This window comes from Papio anubis, chromosome X, assembly GCF_008728515.1.
Source record: "Papio anubis isolate 15944 chromosome X, Panubis1.0, whole genome shotgun sequence".
Taxonomy (NCBI): Eukaryota; Metazoa; Chordata; class Mammalia; order Primates; family Cercopithecidae; genus Papio; species Papio anubis.
In genome coordinates, this window is record NC_044996.1 from 2,568,529 (window position 1) to 2,589,701 (window position 21,173).

Genomic DNA, 21,173 nt, shown 5'->3' on the forward strand with positions numbered 1-21,173 from the left:
TGTGGATGTACTAAAAATCACTGAATTGCACACTTTTAAAATGTGAAATTTGTGGTACATGAATTATATCTCAATTAAAAGAATCAAGACCCTGTGGCCCAGCACTCACACTTGTTTTGCAGTTGGAACAATACAGCCCATGGATGGCTTTTGAAGTCAAGTTTCCGTGGCACACAGCCACATCTATTTGTTCACTTAAGTGCTGACCATAGCTGCTTTTGTGCTACCAGGAGAGAGCTGAGTAGCTGTGACAGAGATGATGGTTATTCATTCTAAGTAGTAAGAATGTGGTGTACTTTCCTATAACTTTGAAAATGTTCACAATGAAACAACTGTTTTTCAAACAAATTGGCTGGCCTCTGAGCAAGGGAAGTATCGTGGTTTCCCTTCGTGGGCTTGTGGGAAATCAGCAAGACTGCATGGTCCATTACCTGCCGGCTGCAGAGGTCACCCAGAAAGAATTGCACCTGGGGATTATCAAACCCTTGCTGGATATCAAATACATTGACAGCATATCCTCTAGCCAGCAACTGCTCCACCATATGCTGCCCCAGGAATCCAGAGCCCCCGATCACTGTGCATTTCTTGGCCTGTTGAAAGAGAGGAAAGGTGGGGAAGACCAGCGTAGTGAGAACTGGAAGCTATACAGAGTCCAGACTTACATATCATGAGCCACTGCAATGGCAGATATACTTGTTTGTTTGGACTCTTCCTGAGCCAACGTGGAAGCTTTATATCATCCTGGTGTTCCATCACTAGTGCAACCTTCTCTCCTGGGATCAGTAAGGAGGGAAGAGAGACAGCAAATGACACTGAGATTGACTTTGGTTGGGTTTGATGACAAGATCCATGCTTTGTATTTAGTGAAAGGAAATCAAACCACCTATGACCAAAACCGGACAATCTAAAAAATACCAAAGAAAAAAGAAAACTCCCCAAAAAACAGTGATACCTTCTTGTTCCCAATAGCTGATGCCTGGGCGCTTCTCTAAGGACAAAAACAACACAAAACAAAAAGGCAGCCATTTGGCAGCAGATAGCTTGCACTGAAAACACCAGAAAGAAGAAAGCAGTCTCCATTCTCACAGGACAAAGTCAGTCCCTTTTCCTCTTTGGCCACAACAGGGCTGGGCTGTGTGGCTCTGGGCTCATTGCCCAACTCCTTCTTGCCTCAGCCTAGAAATCTAAGACCGCCTTGATGGGATCTCCTGGTGGGGCTGCAGTGAGGATGGATGAGCCCAGGGCTCTGCTTTCCCTCCTCCGAACTGCAAGGAAGTTGAAGAAATGGGGAGAGCCGTGGTGTTTATGTCTCAGCCTCCACAACATGCACGATTCCTTGGGTAATTCCAACTCTGGTGACTGGGCATAATGAAAGGACAGAGTAGCACATGCAGGCACTTAAATACCCTCACTCCAGGATGTCAATGCCAAACTGTGGCTGCTGCACACCAGACAAGCTGGCTACGGGTGTCTGTAAGGAGGACCTGTGATATCCCTCCTCCCTAGGGTCTTTCTAAAACTGTATCTGGGCCTCCTTAAGATGACAACCTCTGATTTCCTTAGCTCATATACAGTAAATCCAACTTGGGTTTGTGGAAATGAAAGATCTTAAAGAAATTATGTTCTAGATTTAAAAAACAAACAAATCTCCTCACTTATTTCTTAAACATCAACACAACTGAGCTATGACAGAGACTCAAGGGATGCCAGGGCCAGACATCCTCTCCAGATCCACCTCTCTCGCAGTTGGGGTGTCTCATCTGAAATGGCACTCATACCGGATTCCACCAGGCCCACCTGGAGCTGGCACTGTACTTTACCTCCATTTGTCCATGTGCAATCTACTAACAAAATCGGCCTCACCATTCTTCTACCACCCAAAACTAACTTCCCAACCTGTTTTTTTCTAGGTTTTATTCTGATTATTCCTAAACACATGTAATCATACCAGGTTACATGAGTTGCACCTTGACTGAGATGTATATTTCCTCAAGTCATAGGCAAATTAAATACAAAACTCACATCAATCCCTTTTCTAACAATCCCTTTCTTCTTCCCTCCTTGCAAGTCAGCTGTACAGGCAAACTGTAGCTATTTAGAATAATTCTGAGCTGCCTGTTTCCCAACCTGGGTTTCTGCAGTTTACTAAAAGTCTGGCTGAGCCCAAAGACAGTCGGAAGCATCCTGAAGGATTTCAGACTGCCTTGTTTATTTCATTTGGCATCTCTAGTTACAGGTGTTTCAAAAGGTTGCTAATCTTTTCAAAAACAAATAACCTTCCTGTTATGTCCAGTGCGATTTCATTTCATGATTTTAATTGTAACTAATCAATATGCTACTCTTGGACAATGTGACGTGGATTATTTTATGATATTGAAATGTTCTATCAATAACGTTTGGGATGAGTGGGCTAATGGCTGTTCTGTGGAGACCCTTGTAGTGATGGGAATCAAACCGGCCTTTACCCCAGGGAAGTCAAATGTGTGATGGGCTGATGTCTTTAATCACACCTGTAATGCTATGTGATTAGAGGAGATCACATGAAACTTTTCATGACCAGTTTTTACTTCTCACTGCCACAGTGGACAAGAATGAACACGTACTAACAATTAAGTGTAAGACTCAAGACTGGAAACAGCAAGACTCCATAATGGGTTACTGAGGTGAGTTATAAGATCAACCTCTTGGAGACAGTGTTAAGAATAGGGGCTGAGCACAGTGGCTCATGCCTGTAATCCCAATACTTTGGGAGGCCGAGGTAGGTGGATCACCTGAGGTCAGGGGTTTGAGACCAGGCTGGCCAACATGGTGAAACCCCGTCTCTACTGAAAATACAAAAAATTAGCCAGGTGTGGTGGTAGGCGCCTATAGTCCCAGATACTCAGGACGCTGAGGAGGGAGAATTGCTTGAACCCGGGAGGCAGAGGCTGCAGTGAGCTGAGATCACGCTACTGCACTCCAGCCTGGGCAACAGAGCCAGACTCCATCTCAAAAAAAAAAAAAAAAAGAAAGAAAAAGAAAAAAAAAGAAACAAAACCATTTAGGCAAACTAATCTAATTGCAATAGAATCTTGAGATAACAGAATAGTCTAGGGCATTGGGTTTTTCCAACTCTTCCTGTTTTGCTTTGTTGTCAGCAGTGGGACCGTTTTCTCAGAGAGGTCTTATGCAGAATGTATACGTAAGTTAAGACAAATGTGTTCTTTTTATTTTAGTAGTTTAAATTTAGAACTTTTACTTCTTATAAAATCAGTCCACCAATGAGAGAAAAAAAATGTTATTTCGAAGGACACAAAAATTTGAAACTAGCTGAAAATGGCAGTTTGCTATAACCATTGGAATCCACATTTGTTTGCTGGCTGCCAAGTAGCAATAAAACCCACATAAATGAGGAACTGCAGATGGCAAGTGGCTTCAACCACAGAGGCCCAGAGGAGGCTTGACTCTGAGCTCTACACCAAAAACAGGTGATTTGATGGCCAATGATAACCTCTTAGGGATCTTGAACCTATTAACATTTGATATAAACACATTTTGTCTTGGTGTAATTACGTTGTTTTTTTTGTTTTGTTTTTTTTGGTTTTTTTTTTTTGTTTTTTTTTTTTTGAGACAGAGTCTCGCTCTGTCACCCAGGCTGGAGTGCAATGGTGTGATCTTGGCTCACTGCAACCTCCACCTCCCGGTTCAAGCGATTCTCCTGTCTGTCTCCTAAGTAGCTGGGATCACAGGTGTCTGAAACCATATCTGGCTAATTTTTTGTATTTTTAGTAGAGATGGGGTTTCACCATGTTGGCCTGGCTGGTCTCAAATTCCTGACCTCCGGTGATCCACCTGTCTCGGCCTCCCAAAGTGTTGGGATTACAGGTGTGAGACACTGTGCCCAGCCACATTTTTGAAGTGCAACACTGATTAAGAATCAATCAAAGCAAACCTTTGCAGACTTATGGGAAGAATCTCCAGGAAGCCTGACAACGACCAGGCTCAACAATTCCTTCAAGTCCTCTCTGAGACTTGGGACACTAAATCTTAGGCCTAAGAAATACTGCTAGGCCGGGCACGGTGGCTCAAGCCTGTAATCCCAGCACTTTGGGAGGCCGAGACGGGCGGATCACAAGGTCAGGAGATCGAGACCATCCTGGCTAACAGTGAAAACCCGTCTCTACTAAAAATACAAAAAAAAATTAGCGAGGCGTGGTGGTGAGGCGCCTGTAGTCCCAACTGCATCGGGGAGGCTGAGGCAGGAGAATGCGTAAACCGGGAGGCCCGGAGCTTGCAGTGAGCTGAGATCCGGCCACTGCACTCCCAGCCTGGGCGACAGAGAAGCCGAGACTCCGTCCAAAAAAAAAAAAAGAAATACTGTAGCCAGCCCCAGGAGGCTGCTGCTGCCATTCCACTAGGAAGCCCAGCCTGGTCTACTGGAGGCCAGTAAGGTGCCCAGTTGACAGCCACCAGTTACTACCAGAGGTGTGAGCAAGGCTGCCTGGGAACAACATATGCTTCAAGGGGTCCCCATGTGACTGCAACTACATGCAAGAGCCCACGGGAGACCACGCAAGAACACTCCAAGGTGTGAGCAAGGCTGCCTGGGAACAACATATGCTTCAAGGGGTCCCCATGTGACTGCAACTACATGCAAGAGCCCACGGGAGACCACGCAAGAACACTCCAGGGGGCCTCAGCCCAAACCACAGTCATAAGCAAAGAAATGGTTGTTCTTTTGAACCATTGTGCTCTGATATTGTTACACAGCAATAAGTAACTGACACATCTTAAATAAAGCTATATATCTTATATTAAAAAATACCCAACATTGATTAATGCATGTACAAATACAATTTTTCACCCACAGGTAAACAGTATCAGCCTGTTGGCATGTACAAGTCAACTTTCTCCTTACCTGATTCTGGTTAACCTTTTCTATGTCAGCACTCGCTTTGGGAGTGTCCTCTGTCAAATGAGTCCGTGCGACTTGGTCTCTCATTGGTTCGCTAACTGCTGGTTCCATTTCGAAGCAAAATATGGTCCTGTTTGTAATCAACCTTTCTTTTCTTAAAGACATAGTTAGAGATAGACATTAATGTTGCCTAAGTCAAAACATCTTTAGCTGTTAGTGTTTTGGGCAGATGCCATCCCCCGTTAATGTTTTTACAAATAGCTGAACCATAGCTACAGCTGTTCGATGAGACACCAGGCTAATGTTTCTGGGATGTAGGCATGACTGGGCCCACGACTCACCATACTGTTGGATTAGAGGCAGCACAGGAGGCCAGTTAAATCAGCTCACTTATCAGTTACAACATAAAAAATGTCTTGGGCATTGTAGCTTTTTCCATGGCTCTCCCATGCTTCAGTCAGCCTCAATTTCTCCTGTGGTGCTCATTAGGGTGTGGCAGTGCCCACACCTAGGGAGTCCTGGTCTGGGCCTATCGTGAACTGTATGGATCTGCTCCAGTCACTTCCCTTTGCTGCAGCTCAGTTTTCCCATCAATGAAATGGGCGCAAGGGCTTATGTCTAGGAGCTCAGGATATGGGATGCTGGGACAGGGGATGAGTGGAGTGCAATAGGAGACGGAGTTCTCCTGCTTGGCTAAGTTAAAGCTACCCCGACGATGTGTGGAGGAACTTAAGAGTATCTAGGGCCATCAGAAACCCTTGGGAAATGGTCAGAGTATGGTGGGCACCCAGCAGTTCACAGCAGGGAGACGGTAGCAACAAAGTCCAACAATGTTACCAAACAGAGGAGTATGGCTTTAGTGACAGCCCTTAAGGTGCTCCTCTCCTTAGTCACCCATGATACTGAACTGCAAACACAAAGATGCCACTTGACTACAATGTATTTGGTCTTGTGTCTATGTTTTCTTGGTAGTTGCCAATTTACTTAGTCATGGATCCCCTAACATCTGGAGATGGCAGAACCCACGACAAGACAAGAGTCTAACTTTGCTCATGAAAAGCTAGATTCACAGAACACTTCAGTGAGGAGGTGGCAGGCAGGCAGCGCTGGGGTTCCACCTGCTGTGATTGCTCCAATCCAACCCCACACCTCGAATTTTACAGTCCTCGCCACTTTTAATGAATGGGCATGATCATGTGTCCCAGTGGGGACTGATTTTACGGGCATGTAGAAGGCCAAAATGGCCTTGAAATGGATGCAGGACCCTCAATGTCTGGAGGGGCCATTTTGGGGGAACATTTTTCTGAACTCATAATGAAAGTTATCAAGAAACTGTATTTCAAAACTTGACTTGTCATGGCCATTTTTAGAATGCACTGAAGTCAATCTGTAGCTCTGTGCCTGCCTTGTCCCTCCCTTTATCCCGTGATCCCCTTCACATTGGTAGGGGCCCTGTCAACTGTTCATTTGAAAGACATGTGGCTGATATTCAACTCACTGGGACTCAATGTGTATCTGGACCAAAGCAGCTAGAGAACGAGGATTTTGGCACCTTGCACCAAAGCCTTGCCCACTGCTGTAACTTGCGCATGAAGCATAGTGCCCAGCACAAAGTGGGCACTCACATGTCGGCCGGGGGTCATGAGACTATACCGTGTGTGGGCACACCCACCAGAGCTCCCATACTACTCTCTACTGCATACACGCATATCCCATCTAAGGTGCAGGGGCTTCAGTGGGGCAAATGACTATTATTTTGTGATGATACAATCACGAATGCCCACTGCTGGCTTCTTATCCAGATTCCCCAGATATACAGGGAAATGTGAGCAAATGAAAAGGCACATGGCATCTACAGGGGCAAGGAGACTGCCCACATCTGGCCTGGTCCCCACCAAGGCCTTATTGACCTCTGCTGGCAGAGGGTCTGAGGGGTGTGTGCCTGGGGCAATGACAGCAGCGCATGACAGGCTAACTAGGCCAGCCAGGCTAAATAAGCCCACCCCTGTGGAGTTCTGCTTTTGTAAGCCTCTGCTCACCCTCTACGCCTGAGAAAATCACAAATCATGCCATTCCTCAGTGCAGCTGGCAATAAATGAATGAACCCAGAGTCGGCTTGCTGCCTGGGTTCAAATCCCAGCTACTATTCCTTACCAGCAGGTAGCCCTCGGGGGAGTTATTTAAAAGAACTGAGTCTGCCTTTCCTCATCTGTAAAGTAAATGGCCTCTAAGGTCATTATGAGGATTGTGTCAAATACCTGTCAACGCACCATTCAAGGCAGCTTATTTTATCATCATTGTAACACGGCTTCCTGTGCAGGAGTCTCCCTGCCCATGCCTCCTCTTGGGCTGCCTTTGGACTCTCTCCACCACTTTAGTCCTCCCCTATCTAATCTGCTGCCATGCGGTATAAGTTTGGGCAGGCAGGGGCTGTCCTGTCTGCCCTGGAAACGGCTCCCAGGTCCTGCCTAAAGGCTAACTCCTGGGGTTGCTGCAACAACTAGATGCTGGCTAACAAATCAACAACCAAGGACTTGTTTTGTAAAGTATGTGTACAGCGGCAGCATGGGGCAGGGGTGTAAAGAAAGAATAAGACAGATTGGGACTCGCAAGCAAACTTGGGTGGAAAGAATTATTTCCTCTTTGGCCTCATTCAATGAATAGCACGATGACGAACACCAAACACTTCATTCAGTTCTTCTTGAACCAAAGAGTAAGTTAAACTGCTCCTGTAGCCTTAAGTTTTGTATGAAAAGTAGGAAAAGAATGGGCCAATAGAGGTCCTTGGAGGCCTGGTGGGCCCTAAATCCAATGACAAGTGTTCTTACAAGAGACATACAGAAGGGAAAGGCAGGGAGAAGAGGAGGAGGCCATATGAAGATGGAGGCAGAGGTTAGAGTGATGTGGCTACAAGCCAAGGAACACCTGGAGCCACCAGAAGCTGGAAAAAATGAAGAACGAGTCTCCCATTGATTCTTCGGAGGGAACATGACCTTGTCAACACCTTGATTTTGGACTTCTGGCCCCCAGAACTGTGAGAGACACATTTCTGTTGTTCTAAGTCACACAGTTTGTGGTCATCTGTTACAGCAGCCCCAGCAAACCATACGAGTATCCTTTGCAGTCCCGAAATCCAAATAGCAGAGCTGCCAATTCCACAGGTCCCCTTGTACGACTAACAAAAGCAAGAAGCCTTAGAGCCTATTCCTCTCCTCATTTGCTAGAGGAGGATGTAGGAGGTGAAAGAAGAAACATGTCTCGCCCCAACGGAGCTGTACTGCTGAAACAATAATCACACAATTCTTTGCAAACCAGCCTCTTGTCAAAACAAAATCTCCTTTGTCTCAAATTACATACCAATTATTTTAAAGTTTGTAAATACTATGAGTCAGATAAGAATTTTGGTGACAGCTTAGCTGTCTCTATGGGTTGGAGTACCCAGAGCTAGCCTCACAAATGAGTCAGATCCCATAGGCAACCCCCGCCTGCTGCCTACTCACCTAAATTCACCATGTGATATACGCTCAGGTTCCAATGTACATTGAGAATACCTCTGACTGAATAGACATTTCTCCAAAGAAGATCTACTTTAAAGATGGCCAAAAAGCACATGAAAAGATGTTCAACAGGCTGGGTGTGGTGGATCACGCATGTAATCCCAGCACTTTGGGAGGCTGAGGCAGGTAGAACACTTGAGGTCAGGAGTTCGAGACCAGCCTGGCCAACATGGTAAAACCCCAATACAGGAGCACCCAGATCCTTAAGCAAGTCCTTAGAGACCTACAAAGAGACTTAGACTCCACACAATAATAATGGGAGACTTTAACACCCCACTGTCAACATTAGACAGATCAATGAGACAGAAAGTTAACAAGGATATCCAGGAATTGAACTCAGCTCTGCACCAAGCAGACCTAATAGACATCTACAGAACTCTCCACCCCAAATCAACAGAATATACATTCCTTTCAGCACCACATCGCACTTATTCCAAAATTGACCACATAGTTGGAAGTAAAGCACTCCTCAGCAAATGTAAAAGAATAGAAATTATAACAAACTGTCTCTCAGACCACAGTGCAATCAAATTAGAACTCAGGATTAAGAAACTCACTCAAAATCGCACAACTACATGGGAACTGAACAACCTGCTCCTGAATGACTACTGGGTAAATATTGAAATGAAGTCAGAAATAAAGATGTTCTTTGAAACCAATGAGAACAAAGATACAACATACCAGAATCTCTGGGACACATTTAAAACAGTGTGTAGAGGGAAATTTATAGCACTAAATGCCCACAAGAGAAAGCAGGAAAGATATAAAATTGACACCCTAACATCACGATTAAAAGAACTAGAGAAGCAAAAGCAAACAAATTCAAAAGCTAGCAGAAGGTAAGAAATAACTAACATCAGAGCAGAACTGAAGGAGATAGAGACACAAAAAACCCTTCAAAAAAATCAATGAATCCAGGAGCTGTTTTTTTGAAAAGATCAACAAAATTGATAGACTGCTAGCAAGACTAATAAAGAAGAAAAGAGAGAAGAATCAAATAGATGCAATAAAAAATGATAAAGGGGATATCACCACCGATCTCACAGAAATACAAACTACCATCAGAGAATACTATAAACACCTCTATGCAAATAAACTAGAAAATCTAAAAGAAATGTATAAATTCCTAGACACATACATCCTCCCAAGACTAAACCAGGAAGAAGTTGAATCTCTGAATAGACCATTAACAGGCTCTGAAATTGAGGCAATAATTAATAGCCTACCAACCAAAAAAAGTCCAGGACCAGATGGATTCACAGCCGAATTCTACCAGAGGTACAAAGAGGAGCTGGTACTATTCCTTCTGAAACTATTCCAATCAATAGAAAAAGAGGGAATCCTCCCTAACTCATTTTATGAGGCCAACATCATCCTGATACCAAAGCCTGGCAGAGACACAACAAAAAAAGAGATTTTTAGACCAATATCCCTGATGAACACTAATGCGAAAATCCTCAATAAAGGCCGGGAGCAGTGGCTCACGCCTGTAATCCGAGCACTCTGGGAGGCCTAGACGGGCGGATCACGAGGTCAGGAGATGGAGACCATTCTGGCTAACATGGTGAAACCCCCTCTCTACTAAAAAATACAAACAATGAGCCGGGGTGGCGGGCGCCTGTAGTCCCAGCTACTCGGGTGGCTGAGGCAGAAGAATGGCGTGAACCTGGAAGGCGGAGGTTGCAGTGAGCCGAGATCATGCCACTGCACTCCAGCCTGGGCAACAGAGCGAGACTCTGTCTCAAAAAAAAAAAAAGGAAAATCTCAATAAAATACTGGTAAACCCAATCCAGTAGCACATCAAAAAGCTTATCCACCATGATCAAGTCAGCTTCATCCCTGGGATGCAAGGCTGGTTCAACATACACAAATCAATAAATGTAATCCATCACATAAACAGAACCAACAACAAAACCCACATGATTATCTCAATAGATGCAGAAAAGGCCTTTGACAAAATTCAACAGCCCTTCATGCTAAAAACTCTCAATACACTAGGTACTGATGGAACGTATCTCAAAATAATAAGAACTATTTATGACAAACCCACAGCCAATATCATACTGAACGGGCAAAAACTGGAAGCATTCCCTTTGAGAACTGGCACAAGACAAGGATGCCCTCTCTCACCACTCCTATTCAACATAGTGTTGGAAGTTCTGGCCAGGGCAATCAGGCAAGAGAAAGAAAGAAAGGGTATTCAATTAAGAAAAGAGGAAGTCAAATTGTCACTGTTTGCAGATGACATGATTGTATATTTAGAAAACCCCATCGTTTCAGCCCAAAATCTCCTTCAGCAACTTCAGCAAAGTCTCAGGATACAAAATCAATGAGCAAAAATCACAAGCATTCTTACACACCAATAACAGACAAACAGAGACCAAATTATGAGTGAACTCCCATTCACAACTGCTACAAAGGGAATAAAATACCTAGGAATCCAACTTACAAGGGATGTGAAGGACCTCTTCAAGGAGAACTACAAACCACTGCTCAATGAAATAAAAGAGGACACAAACAAATGGAAGAACATTCCATGCTCATGAATAGGAAGAATCAATATCGTGAAAATGGCCATACTGCTCAAGGTAATTTATAGATTCAATGCCATCGCCATCAAGCTGCCAATGACTTTCCTCACAGAATTGGAAAAAACTACTTTAAAGTTCATATGGAACAAAAAAAGAGCCCACATAGCCAAGACAATCCTATGCAAAAAGAACAAACCTGGAGGCATCATGCTACTGGACTTCAAACTATACTAAAAGGCTACAGTAACCAAAACAGCTTGGTACTGGTACCAAAACAGATATATAGACCAATGGAACAGAACAGAGGCCTCAGAAATAACACCACACATCTACAACCATCTGATATTTGACAAACCTGACAAAAACAAGAAATAGGGAAAGGATTCCCGGCAAGGATTCCCTATTTAATAAATAGTGCTGGGAAAACTGGCTAGCCATATGTAGAAAGCTGAAACTGGATCCCTTCCTTACACCTTAGACAAAAATTAATTCAAGATGGATTAAAGACTTAAATGTTAGACCTAAAATCATAAAAACCATAGAAGAAAACTTAGGCAATACCATTTAGGACATAGGCATGGGCAAAGACTTCATGACTAAAACACCAAAAGCAATGGCAACAAAAGCAAAAATAGACAAATGGGATGTAATTAAACTAAAGAGCTTCTGCATATCAAAACAAACTACCATCAGAGTGAACAGGCAACCTACAGGATGGGAGAAAATTTTTGCAATCTACCCATCTGACAAAGGGCCAATATCCAGAATCTACAAAGAGCTTAAATTTACAAGAAAAACACAAACAACCCCATCAAGAAGTGGGCAAAGGATATGAACAGACACGTCACAAAAGAAGACATTTATACAGCCAGCAGACACATGAAAACATGCTCATCATCACTGGTCATCAGAGAAATGCAAACCAAAACCACAATGAGATACCATCTCACACCAGTTAGAATGGTGATCATTAAAAAGTCAGGAAACAACAGATACTGGAGAGGATGTGGAGAAATAGGAATGCTTTTACACTGTTGGTGGCAGTGCAAATTAGTTCAACCATTGTGGAAGACAGTGTGGTGTTTCCTCAAGGATCCAGAACTAGAAATACCATTTGACCCAGTGATCCCATTATGGGTATATATACCAAAGGATTATAAATCATGCTAGTATAAAGACACATGCACACATATGTTTATTGTGGCACTACTCACAACAGCAATGACTTGGAACCAGCCCAAATGTCCATCAATGATAGACTGGATTAAGAAAATGTGGCACATATACACCATGGAATACTATGCAGCCATAAAAAAGGATGAGTTCATGTCCTTTGCTGGGATATGGATGAAGCTGGAAACCATCATTCTCAGCAAACTATCACAAGGACAGAAAACCAAACACCGCATGTTCTCACTCATAGGTAGGAACTGAACAATAAGACTACTTGGACACAGGGCAGGGAACATCACACATGGGGCCTGTCAGGGGGTAGGGGGTTGGGGGAAGGATAGCATTAGGAGAAATACCTAATGTAAATGACGAGTTGATGGGTGCAGCAATCCAACATGGCACATGTATACATATGTAACAAATCTGCACGTTGTGCACATGTACCCTAGAACTTAAAGTATAATAATTAAAAAAAAAAAAAAAAAAAAGATGTCACCTCGCAGCCACTGGCTTCATTAATCCTAATCGGAGTATTTTCTTTCCCACATCACATCTTAAAAGGGAGGCCTTACTTTTGCTCCTACAGGACTACTGCTTTGCTGTATCTTCTCTGAGAAACACATCCATAATGAAGGTGTGTGCCACCTCAGGTGAAGCGAGAAGAGAGAAGCAAGTTAGCCCAACCTCCTCCTTCCTGCTGGGGAACATTCCAACCACTGATTCCTGGAGGGAAAAGGAGAGAACAAGACAACATTCTGTTTCAAACTAGAGACAGAGATGAGTGTCCCCTCCTTCTAAAAAGAAGTGTGACATCTTCATAAAGGGGAACGGCTGTCAGAGCCCCTCACTTGTACAAGGTCCAGTGCAGGAAGCTAGAATGTGGCCACTGAGAGCTCATCACTTCAGTCCACGGACAGACAATGCCAGGCAAAGTGCCCTTCTCCCAAACACCTCAGTAGAGTCTGGCTATCCAAGGAATGCCAAGTAATGTTTCTTAGAACTTTCTTTGGAATCCTGAAATGGTGGCCTGAGCCTTGGATTATAAAAGAGGATTCCCCTATTTCTCATCACCTCATGCCTCATGCTTGGCTTCCTCTGCAGGACTGGGCCAGAAGATCAGATGGAAAGAGAAGGATTCACCTGAGGCAGCACACACCTTCATTATGGATATATTTCTTAGAGAAAATACAGCAAAGCAGGAGTTCTGTAGGAACAAAAATAAAGCCTCCCTTTCAGAATTCAAAGATGTGATATGGGAAAGAAAATACCCAGATTAGGATTAGTGAGGCCAAGAGCTCAGAGGTCATTTCTCTTCACAGGTGTCAGTTTAGCCTTGATTATGCTGGGGCAACCCAGCTCGACCTTGTCCTTCCATGGACCTGCGGTGTCCATGTTTCCACCAGTTGTTTGTTTCTCTATTTACTTTTAGGACAAAAAAAGTCCCCAGCTTTTATTTTGTGGTAGACCTCTCAGAAACCCATCAGCATGCCTGTGAGCTTAGCTTATGCTGCTCCTCTGCATGGAATACCTTCTCTCTCCTCTCCACGGTGACTGCCTCCTCTTCCTTCAAGGCCTAGTTGAACTGCACCCTCTGTGAAACCTCCTCCCTCTCTCCAGGAAAGGTGAGTCACTTCCACAGCACCTGTTTCTGCTCTCATCCTCACACTCAGCACCCTGTAGGACCCCACGAGCCCCTGGAGGCCCAGCAGGCAGTCTGGAATGGAAGATGGGTTTGAGTGATTTATCATGCTGCCACTGGCCCTGAGGCCTTATCTGTAAAACAGCATTCTTCTTGCCTACCTCAGAGCCACTGTGAGGCTCAAACAAAACCCCAGGGTTAAAGTGGGAGCGGTAACTTGTAAAAGAACCCCCAGGTGTCACCTCATTCATTGATTTCCTCATTCACAAGGCACCAAATGCCAGTCACTACCAGGCAGAAGCTGACAAAGACACAGTGCTGACCTTCAAGGAGCCCACCATCTAGGGTGGGAGACAGGAGCAAGCAAAAAGTCACAGAAATGCGTTTCCACTCTGATGAGGGCAAGCCCAGAGCACCAATGCAGGCTGCTGGCTCAGGGAAGCCTGCCCCAACTAGGAGATCCCTAAGCTGACTTCAAAAGGCCCCAGAAGAGTGAGTAAAACAGAGGGCATGGTGTCCTGAAAGACATTCCATGGCCAGGGGTAGGAAGGACAAAGCAATGGCACAGAGCCACAGAGCCAGCATGTTTTTATAACTGTGACAAGTTGTGTCACAGCAAGTGTGAAGCAAGATCGGGAGCAAAGTTGAGAACATGCGGCGCCTGTGTGCCAAGCTAGGGAGTTACAACGGGGGAAAGATGGTGGAGCCCCCAGAAGTTGGAAGCAGGAGTGAGTGTTGCGATTGGAGAGATCACCTTGGCTGCAGTGTGGGGAAGAGATTTTGGACAAGTCTAAGGCTCCAGGCACGGCGGGTAGGGGGAATGACAAGAGCAAATCAGAGACGAGAACTACATTTGACCCTTGAACAATGTGGGGGTTGGGGCACTGAGCCCCAAAGTCAAAAATCCACATATAACTTTTGACTCACCTAAAACTTTACCAATATAACTTGCTGTTGGCTGGAAGCCTCACCAATAATGTAAACAGCTGATTAACAAATATTTTCTGCGTTACATCCATTACACATTGTGTTCCAGCAATAAATTAAGCTAGAGAAAAGAAAATGTTACTATGAAATCGTAAGGAAGAGAAAATATATTTACTATTCATTGAGTGAAAGCGGGTCATCATGGTCTCCATTCTCATGGTCTTCACACTGAGTAGGCTGAGAAGGAAGATGAGGAGGAGTTGATCTAGCAGCTCAGGGGTAGCAGAGATGAGAAAAAACCTGCCTGTAAGTGAACTCACAAGGTTCAAACCCATGTTGTTCAGGGGTCAACTGTAATACTGCCTGAAGACCTGCTCAACATCAGGCCACTTTACATATAAGTACCTCATCCCATTGAGATGCAAAAGTATCCCATCAGGTAGACAGTACTGGCCTCACTCGACAAATAAGAAACAGGCTCAGAGAGGTTAAGCGACTTGCCCAAGGTCACACAGCCTGCACATAGCCTGGGCAGAACTTGTGTTTGTCCCTTGTACTCTGTCGGGCTTCCGATCTGCAGGCTGACGGACAGGGAAGCAAAATGTGGAGGGACATTAAGTTAGAAGGGTTAGCAGGGGCAAAACTGGGCAGAGGGATCACAGGCCAGCCTAAGGAGCCCTTTACAGTCCAGGCTCTGAAGGTTTAAGAGCAGGGAGATGCCGTGACCAGAGCTGTTCACTATGAAGATTAACCTGGCAGAGCAGGGAGGACTAGCTAGGTGAGAGGTGGGAAACAGGGGAACTACTCATCAGTTGTCTGACCAAGATTTACTGAGCACCTAATATGTGCCCCTCTCTGTTCCAGGTCCTGGAGTACCAGTAGTGAATACAACCAAGATGCCCGCCCTCAGATAGCCTGCCTTCTAGCGGAGGGACAACAAAGAGCAAAATAAACAAGCAAAATATACAGTAGGTCAGAAGGTGATAAGGACTATTGGAAAAAAAAGCAGAAAAAAAAGCAGAGCAAGGTGAGTGGCCTGTTTGTATTGGGGGCTGCAGTACTTAAATAGGGTGCTTAAGAGGAGGCAGACAGAGAGGACAACTGGGACAAAGATGAGAGGCAGGAGTGTGGCTGGCACATGAGGTTCAACCACAAAGCCAGTGTTCTGGGGCTGAGAGAAGAGTTGTGGAGTGATGGGAGGGGACACGTCGTGCCAAGCTTTGGAGACCATGATGAGACCTCTGGCTCGTACTACTTGGGGGGATGATGATGACCCAAAAATTAGGAGTCTGTTCACTGCTGAAGAGGGCAAAGGGCAGAAGCTCCATTTAAAAGGTTCTAATAAGCCTCGGGCCTTTCTCTGCCTGAGAAACTTACTTTCTGCCCTCTACTTCCCTAGATTACTGCCCCAGTGCCTGGAGGAAAATCAGGTGAAGGCTAAAAGCCACGTAGACAGCTAAAGAGGGCAAACTGGACCTCCAGCTCCACTTCTGCAGGTCTGTCTCAGTCCACACAGCCCTTGCACACGCTCCCTTTTAATTCTCCAAGCATACCTCTCACTTCCAAAACTCCTGTGACTCTGCTGATGAGGGCGTCTCGGCCTGGAATGCTCCTCCTTATCTGCACTGTGTGGGTGTCAAAAAGAGTATATTTTGATGACCTCTCCCCGCCCCTCTTGCTTGCTCACATCCCCTTCACTCCTTTCAAAGTCCGTTCCCAAAGCCCCCAGTTCACCGTCCTGGGCTGTTTTTAGCCAGGTAAGACCTGAAGTGATCCTCTCTTGGAACCTGGTCTGGGGCCTACACATCTGGGTCAGTCTGGGGGTGCTCTCGAAGGGCCACCCTCAAAGAGCGAGCCTCGGCTGGATTCAGTTCCTAGGTCCCAGCCGTCCGACCTCTGCCACAACGCTCAGCAGACCCCTTCCCCTCTCCGGGTCTCAGTTGCCCCGTGAGTACAGTCCCTGCTCCAACACGCAAGGTCAATCGTCTCTGGCTGCTCTGATGCACTCGGTCCCTAACTCAGCCTTAGGTGAGCCCGGGAAAACACCCGACCCGGGCGGCTCCGCAGCTCCTCACCCTCCCGCCCTGCCCAGTCGCTGACACAGGGTGGCCTCCAAGGGCAAGGCCACGACTCTTACCCGTCCGCAGGTGCCCCACTGGCTGGCCTCAGCTCGCAAGCAGGCTGCACCCACCGAACTCCAGCCCCGGAACGCCACCCTTTACTCCCCTCCCGCGTGAGCCGAGAATCAGCCGAGCTTCTTCTACCAAGAGGATTGGCCCAGCTCGGCGTCGGCTCAGCCAATTGGCGCTCACGGCTTGATCTTGCCCAATAAAGACAGGTCTCTGTCCCCAGCGTGCCCCTCCCCGCGCTGGGCCTGGGCTTTGCCAGGTTAGTCCCACCCTCTTCGGCCCTGCACCAGTAGGGAGCGGCGGCGGCGAGCGGACGCCCAATGGGGAGCGGGGCTGTGCGCGGGGAACAGCGCCGAATCAGTGTACACGTCGGTTGCCTAACAACCGGCAGTGGACTCCTTTGGCTATGGTGAGTGCTGCCGCTCTGTCGCGCCCCACGCCCAGAGGCTGAGCCCTTCCCAGGCCCCAGCTCGGCCACGCCGCCTCTCCTGCGCCTTTCTCGGCTTTGACGCACCAGTCCTTCCTTTGAGCTCTTTCCCGGAAGAGTAGGGTACAGACGCTAACCAACCTACTGGGCCTGTGCTTTGCTGCTGCCTCCCCTTCACCCACAACAGGCCCACACCCGCCCCTCGGGCTCCCCTGGCCTTCCCTGATCACCTCGGTGAACCTCCCTGTGCAAAAAAGACTCGAATCCCTCACGGGCCCCTGACTTTTTCAGACCTTGGCCCCCTGGCCGCCTCATTCTGCCAAAATTTCCACACAGAGCTGGGAGAAGGTGTATTGTGTTCTATTAAAGTGTTTTTTACAATTTAAATTTAGGGGCATTCAGGGGATGCTGTAGCTTCTTGGAGAAGGCACGAAGGTGTCAGATGGATTGAGTTTTATTACTCGATACTGACACAATATACATCTTAACAACTTGCTAATATTTGGCCAAATCTAGAAGTAATTGGGAAGTCAGAGTGCTTACTGGGAAGCGGAGTACTGGGAGTGGGCATTGTAAGGCAGTTTCCAGAACCAGGATCCCCACATTCGGGAAGAGCTGATTATCTCTACTTATTTGCAGTCATTTTCTTGACTAGCTCTCTTTTGGGATGATTTTCAGTAAGAGGTATCCTTACTGAACAAGTGATCTCCCTGCTTCTAGAAACGACAGTAAAGAAAAGGGAGGGATAGAAGTTCATGGAAAGATTCATTGTTCTTGCCAGTAAACCCTGTTATCTTTCTTGTTAAGCAAAGCTTTGGAATTGGTTGCTATAAAATTCTTTAAAACTACATATGGGTGTCTGTAACTATGTTATGTAAATATGGACTGTACGATATATTATTGTGCTTGTGTATTGCATAACGTATGAAGGCCTCCAACTTTAAGAAGACAAACATGGCATCAAGTTCCCAGAGAAAAAGAATGAGTCCTAAGCCTGAGCTTACTGAAGAGCAGAAGCAGGAGATCCGGGAAGCTTTTGATCTTTTCGATGCGGATGGAACTGGCACCATAGATGTTAAAGAACTTAAGGCAAGCTCTATGCATTCCTGCCGTACTGCCCTTCCTTTCCTCTGCCTCTTCCTTGTCATCTCCCTATCACCTCTCTACCCCTTTTGCCCTCTTCTCCCTGCAATAAGTAACAGGGGAGGTTGTACTGTGCTCTGTTTTCCTGTCTTTACTTAGAGTATTATTAAATAAAATTGATTGCAAATGTCAATTAGATCAATGTTATAGTGTTCCCCAATCATATTAACATGACCACATCAGATGCTGGCTTAATGCTCTCAACACTGTTATTTTTGCTGCTGCTAGTTCAGATGTGCTTATTGAGACAATCCTGTTTTCATTATAGGTGGCAATGAGGGCCCTGGGCTTTGAACCTAAGAAAGAAGAAATTAAGAAAATGATAAGTGAAATTGACAAAGAAGGGACAGGAAAAATGAACTTTGGTGACTTTTTAACTGTGATGACCCAGAAAATGGTGAGTAGCTAAGACAATTAGCATGGTATGGCGCCCCAGTCATCTGCAGAGGCCCATGGCATCTGCCTGTTAAAACAGTCATGTGACCACAGAGCAGTCCAGGTAGCAGCTGCATCAGGAGGCCTGCCCTCCCATCATGTTACCTTGGGCTCCCAAAACAAGCCCTTGTACTTCTTTCTCAAGACTTCCAAGCAGATACCTCTTCCCACAGAATTCCAAACCAGTTAGGAAATAGATATGGGATAGGGAGAGATATAGGGATAGGGAGCAAACGTCACCTTGGATGGAGTGCCTGGCTTGACTGGTGTTTCTCTGAGGCCAAAATGGGCTTCCTGACACTTGCTGCAAGTCTAGACTCGAGTTACATTGTTAAAAAGGAAAGGGTGACCTGACCGGGCAGTGGCAGGGCTACAGGACATGAGTAACCATGGTGTCCCCCTACTCATGTGTTTTATGTTCTATTTGGTAAGTCTGAGAAAGATACCAAAGAAGAAATCCTGAAAGCTTTCAAGCTCTTTGATGATGATGAAACTGGGAAGATTTCGTTCAAAAATCTGAAACGCGTGGCCAAGGAGTTGGGTGAGAACCTGACTGATGAGGAGCTGCAGGTTTGTAATGCATCACACTGGAACTTAAGATTCCCACCTTTGGGCCCTCTGTGACTTTTCTGTTACATTTTCCCTAGTGTGAGCACTTCTTTGAAGGAAAGCCAGTGTACTTTGTCCCTCTGTGGGCAACTTAATTCTCCTTTAATAGTCAGACAAACCTATGAACCCTGCTTCCAGAAAAATGCACATATGCACAGTTTTGCCTACTATTTTACATTCCAGGAATCCCTCTAGTCAAGGTAATCTTCAAGCTCCCTCCCAGGTGATAATGTTTGACAAAGTATGAGTTGGTTTTCAAATAAGTTTTCAGGAACCAAGCTATTATCAGGAGTGGCATACTGGCATTGGGTGGACTACAATTATCTATTCACATAGTCTTATTAAAAGTCTATTGCTTGCCAGGCACAGTGGCTCATGCATGTAATCCCAGTACTTTAGGAGGCTGAGGCAGGAGGATCGCTTGGGGCCAATAATTTGAGACTAGTGTGGGCAGCATAGAGACCCCGTCTCTAAAAAAAGTCATATTACTTAGTCACCTTTTGGCATTAGTTTATAAATTAATCTAACCTGAATCTTTACTGTCATATAGGAAATGATTGATGAAGCTGATCGAGATGGAGATGGAGAGGTCAGTGAGCAAGAGTTCCTGCGCATCATGAAAAAGACCAGCCTCTATTAAGATCAGTGTCTTCTTTTTCTACTGCAAGCACATGTAACTAGATTTAGTGCCTGCCATTGTGTGAAATCTGGCTTTTGAGAATACAAACTTTTCCCCCACTGACCTCCCTTTATCACTTTAATAGTGACCCTGAGTCTATTTTAGCTGTTTGGAAGTGTTCTTTGATATTACAGTTCTTTGTAAAATGACCTGCGAATTACCCTAATTCTCAAAAGCAAAACAAGAGCACATTAGTGTGAAGAAAAGGATCTTAAAGCTTTGAGCACCTGCCATTTTGCCTTGCATTGTTTCCCTCTTATCATGCATTTCCACATATCCACAAACACAGGACGACTTTAGACAAGCACATGTTACACTTGTGTCACCACAAGCAGTCATTCTTGAGTGGCTCCAGTTTTTATTTGACACTTGAGTTTAGTTTTCTCTTTAATAAAACCCAGTGAAGTCTTGCACTGGCATTTGGATGTGTGTTAATGCTATTTGTTTTGTCTTAAAAATAAAACCTTTCTCAGTTTGAACTTGTGTTCTCTAAGGATGAGTTCTTTAGCTTTGCTTATGAGTTCCTCTTCTCAACTATTGTGTTGAAGGCAGCCTGTTAGACACAAAACTCCTTACCAGCCTATGGACAGAAATGAATAATCCTTTGCTACTTTCCTGGCGTGAATTGTTTTTTGCCTTGGGAACCTGCTGGTTTGTAAAACTAGCAGAAATTTTATATTAGCTAAGCCTAAATGATGCTCTAAAAATAGTTTTGGCAAAGTGTAAGACTGGAAAAGAGTCTTGTTAGTAATTTGTGCTTGAATAAAATGGGGAGAGCCAGGCTAATCCAACACTAGGATGGATTCAGCCAACCTCTCATGAATTTATTTGCTTATGGTGTCTCATCGACTCTTGGAGGTGGGTTGGGCTGAGGGACCCTGTCCAGCCATCTTCCTGGCCTTGCACGGGATTACCTGTGAGAGAAATCCTGGTAGATGACATGAAAGTCTCTGCTCCAGGTTGAGAGTGGGGAGACAGAAGGGGTAAGGGAGAATAGAAAATGAACAATGATGGAATGCTCATTTGTTCA

At 45.3% G+C, this 21,173-nt stretch overlaps 2 protein-coding genes across 6 annotated transcripts in view; one reads left to right on the forward strand and one right to left on the reverse strand.

Annotated features, from left to right (window-relative positions):
* NSDHL (NAD(P) dependent steroid dehydrogenase-like) overlaps positions 1-17,004 on the reverse strand; it is a 35,999-nt gene extending 18,995 nt beyond the window's left edge. The window contains exons 1-4 of one of the 4 annotated variants that reach the window (XM_031660641.1): positions 16,859-16,975; positions 16,275-16,346; positions 4,898-5,048; positions 432-590 (exon numbers count right to left, since the gene is read on the reverse strand). In XM_031660641.1, coding sequence (XP_031516501.1) covers positions 432-590; positions 4,898-5,005 — 267 coding nt within the window. In that variant the 5' untranslated portion in view covers positions 5,006-5,048; positions 16,275-16,346; positions 16,859-16,975. Of the gene's footprint in view, positions 1-431; positions 591-4,897; positions 5,049-12,727; positions 12,879-14,896; positions 14,922-16,274; positions 16,347-16,858 lie in introns of those variants that run through there. The other 3 variants (XM_031660643.1, XM_031660640.1, XM_031660642.1) reach the window with 3 other exon arrangements.
* Positions 17,005-17,143: 139 nt separating this feature from the next.
* Positions 17,144-20,622, forward strand: CETN2 (centrin 2). Of its 2 annotated transcripts, none has more exons than XM_003904066.4 (5): positions 17,144-17,259; positions 18,208-18,366; positions 18,689-18,817; positions 19,288-19,425; positions 20,015-20,622. In XM_003904066.4, the coding sequence occupies exons 1-5, from the start codon at positions 17,257-17,259 to the stop codon at positions 20,102-20,104; spliced, it is 519 nt and encodes a 172-aa protein (XP_003904115.1). In that variant the 5' UTR covers positions 17,144-17,256; the 3' UTR covers positions 20,105-20,622. The 2 variants fall into 2 exon arrangements, with proteins under 2 accessions (XP_003904115.1, XP_009213349.1); XM_009215085.2 differs by having other exon boundaries at positions 17,253-17,400; positions 20,015-20,616.
* Positions 20,623-21,173: the final 551 nt, after the last annotated feature.

Bases quoted from the DNA above. Each gene is read 5' to 3' on its own strand.
- CETN2 (XM_003904066.4), top strand. The intron at 18,818-19,287 runs GTGAGTAGCTAA...CTATTTGGTAAG, and splicing joins CTGTGATGACCCAGAAAATG to TCTGAGAAAGATACCAAAGA. The intron at 19,426-20,014 runs GTTTGTAATGCA...ACTGTCATATAG, and splicing joins TGACTGATGAGGAGCTGCAG to GAAATGATTGATGAAGCTGA.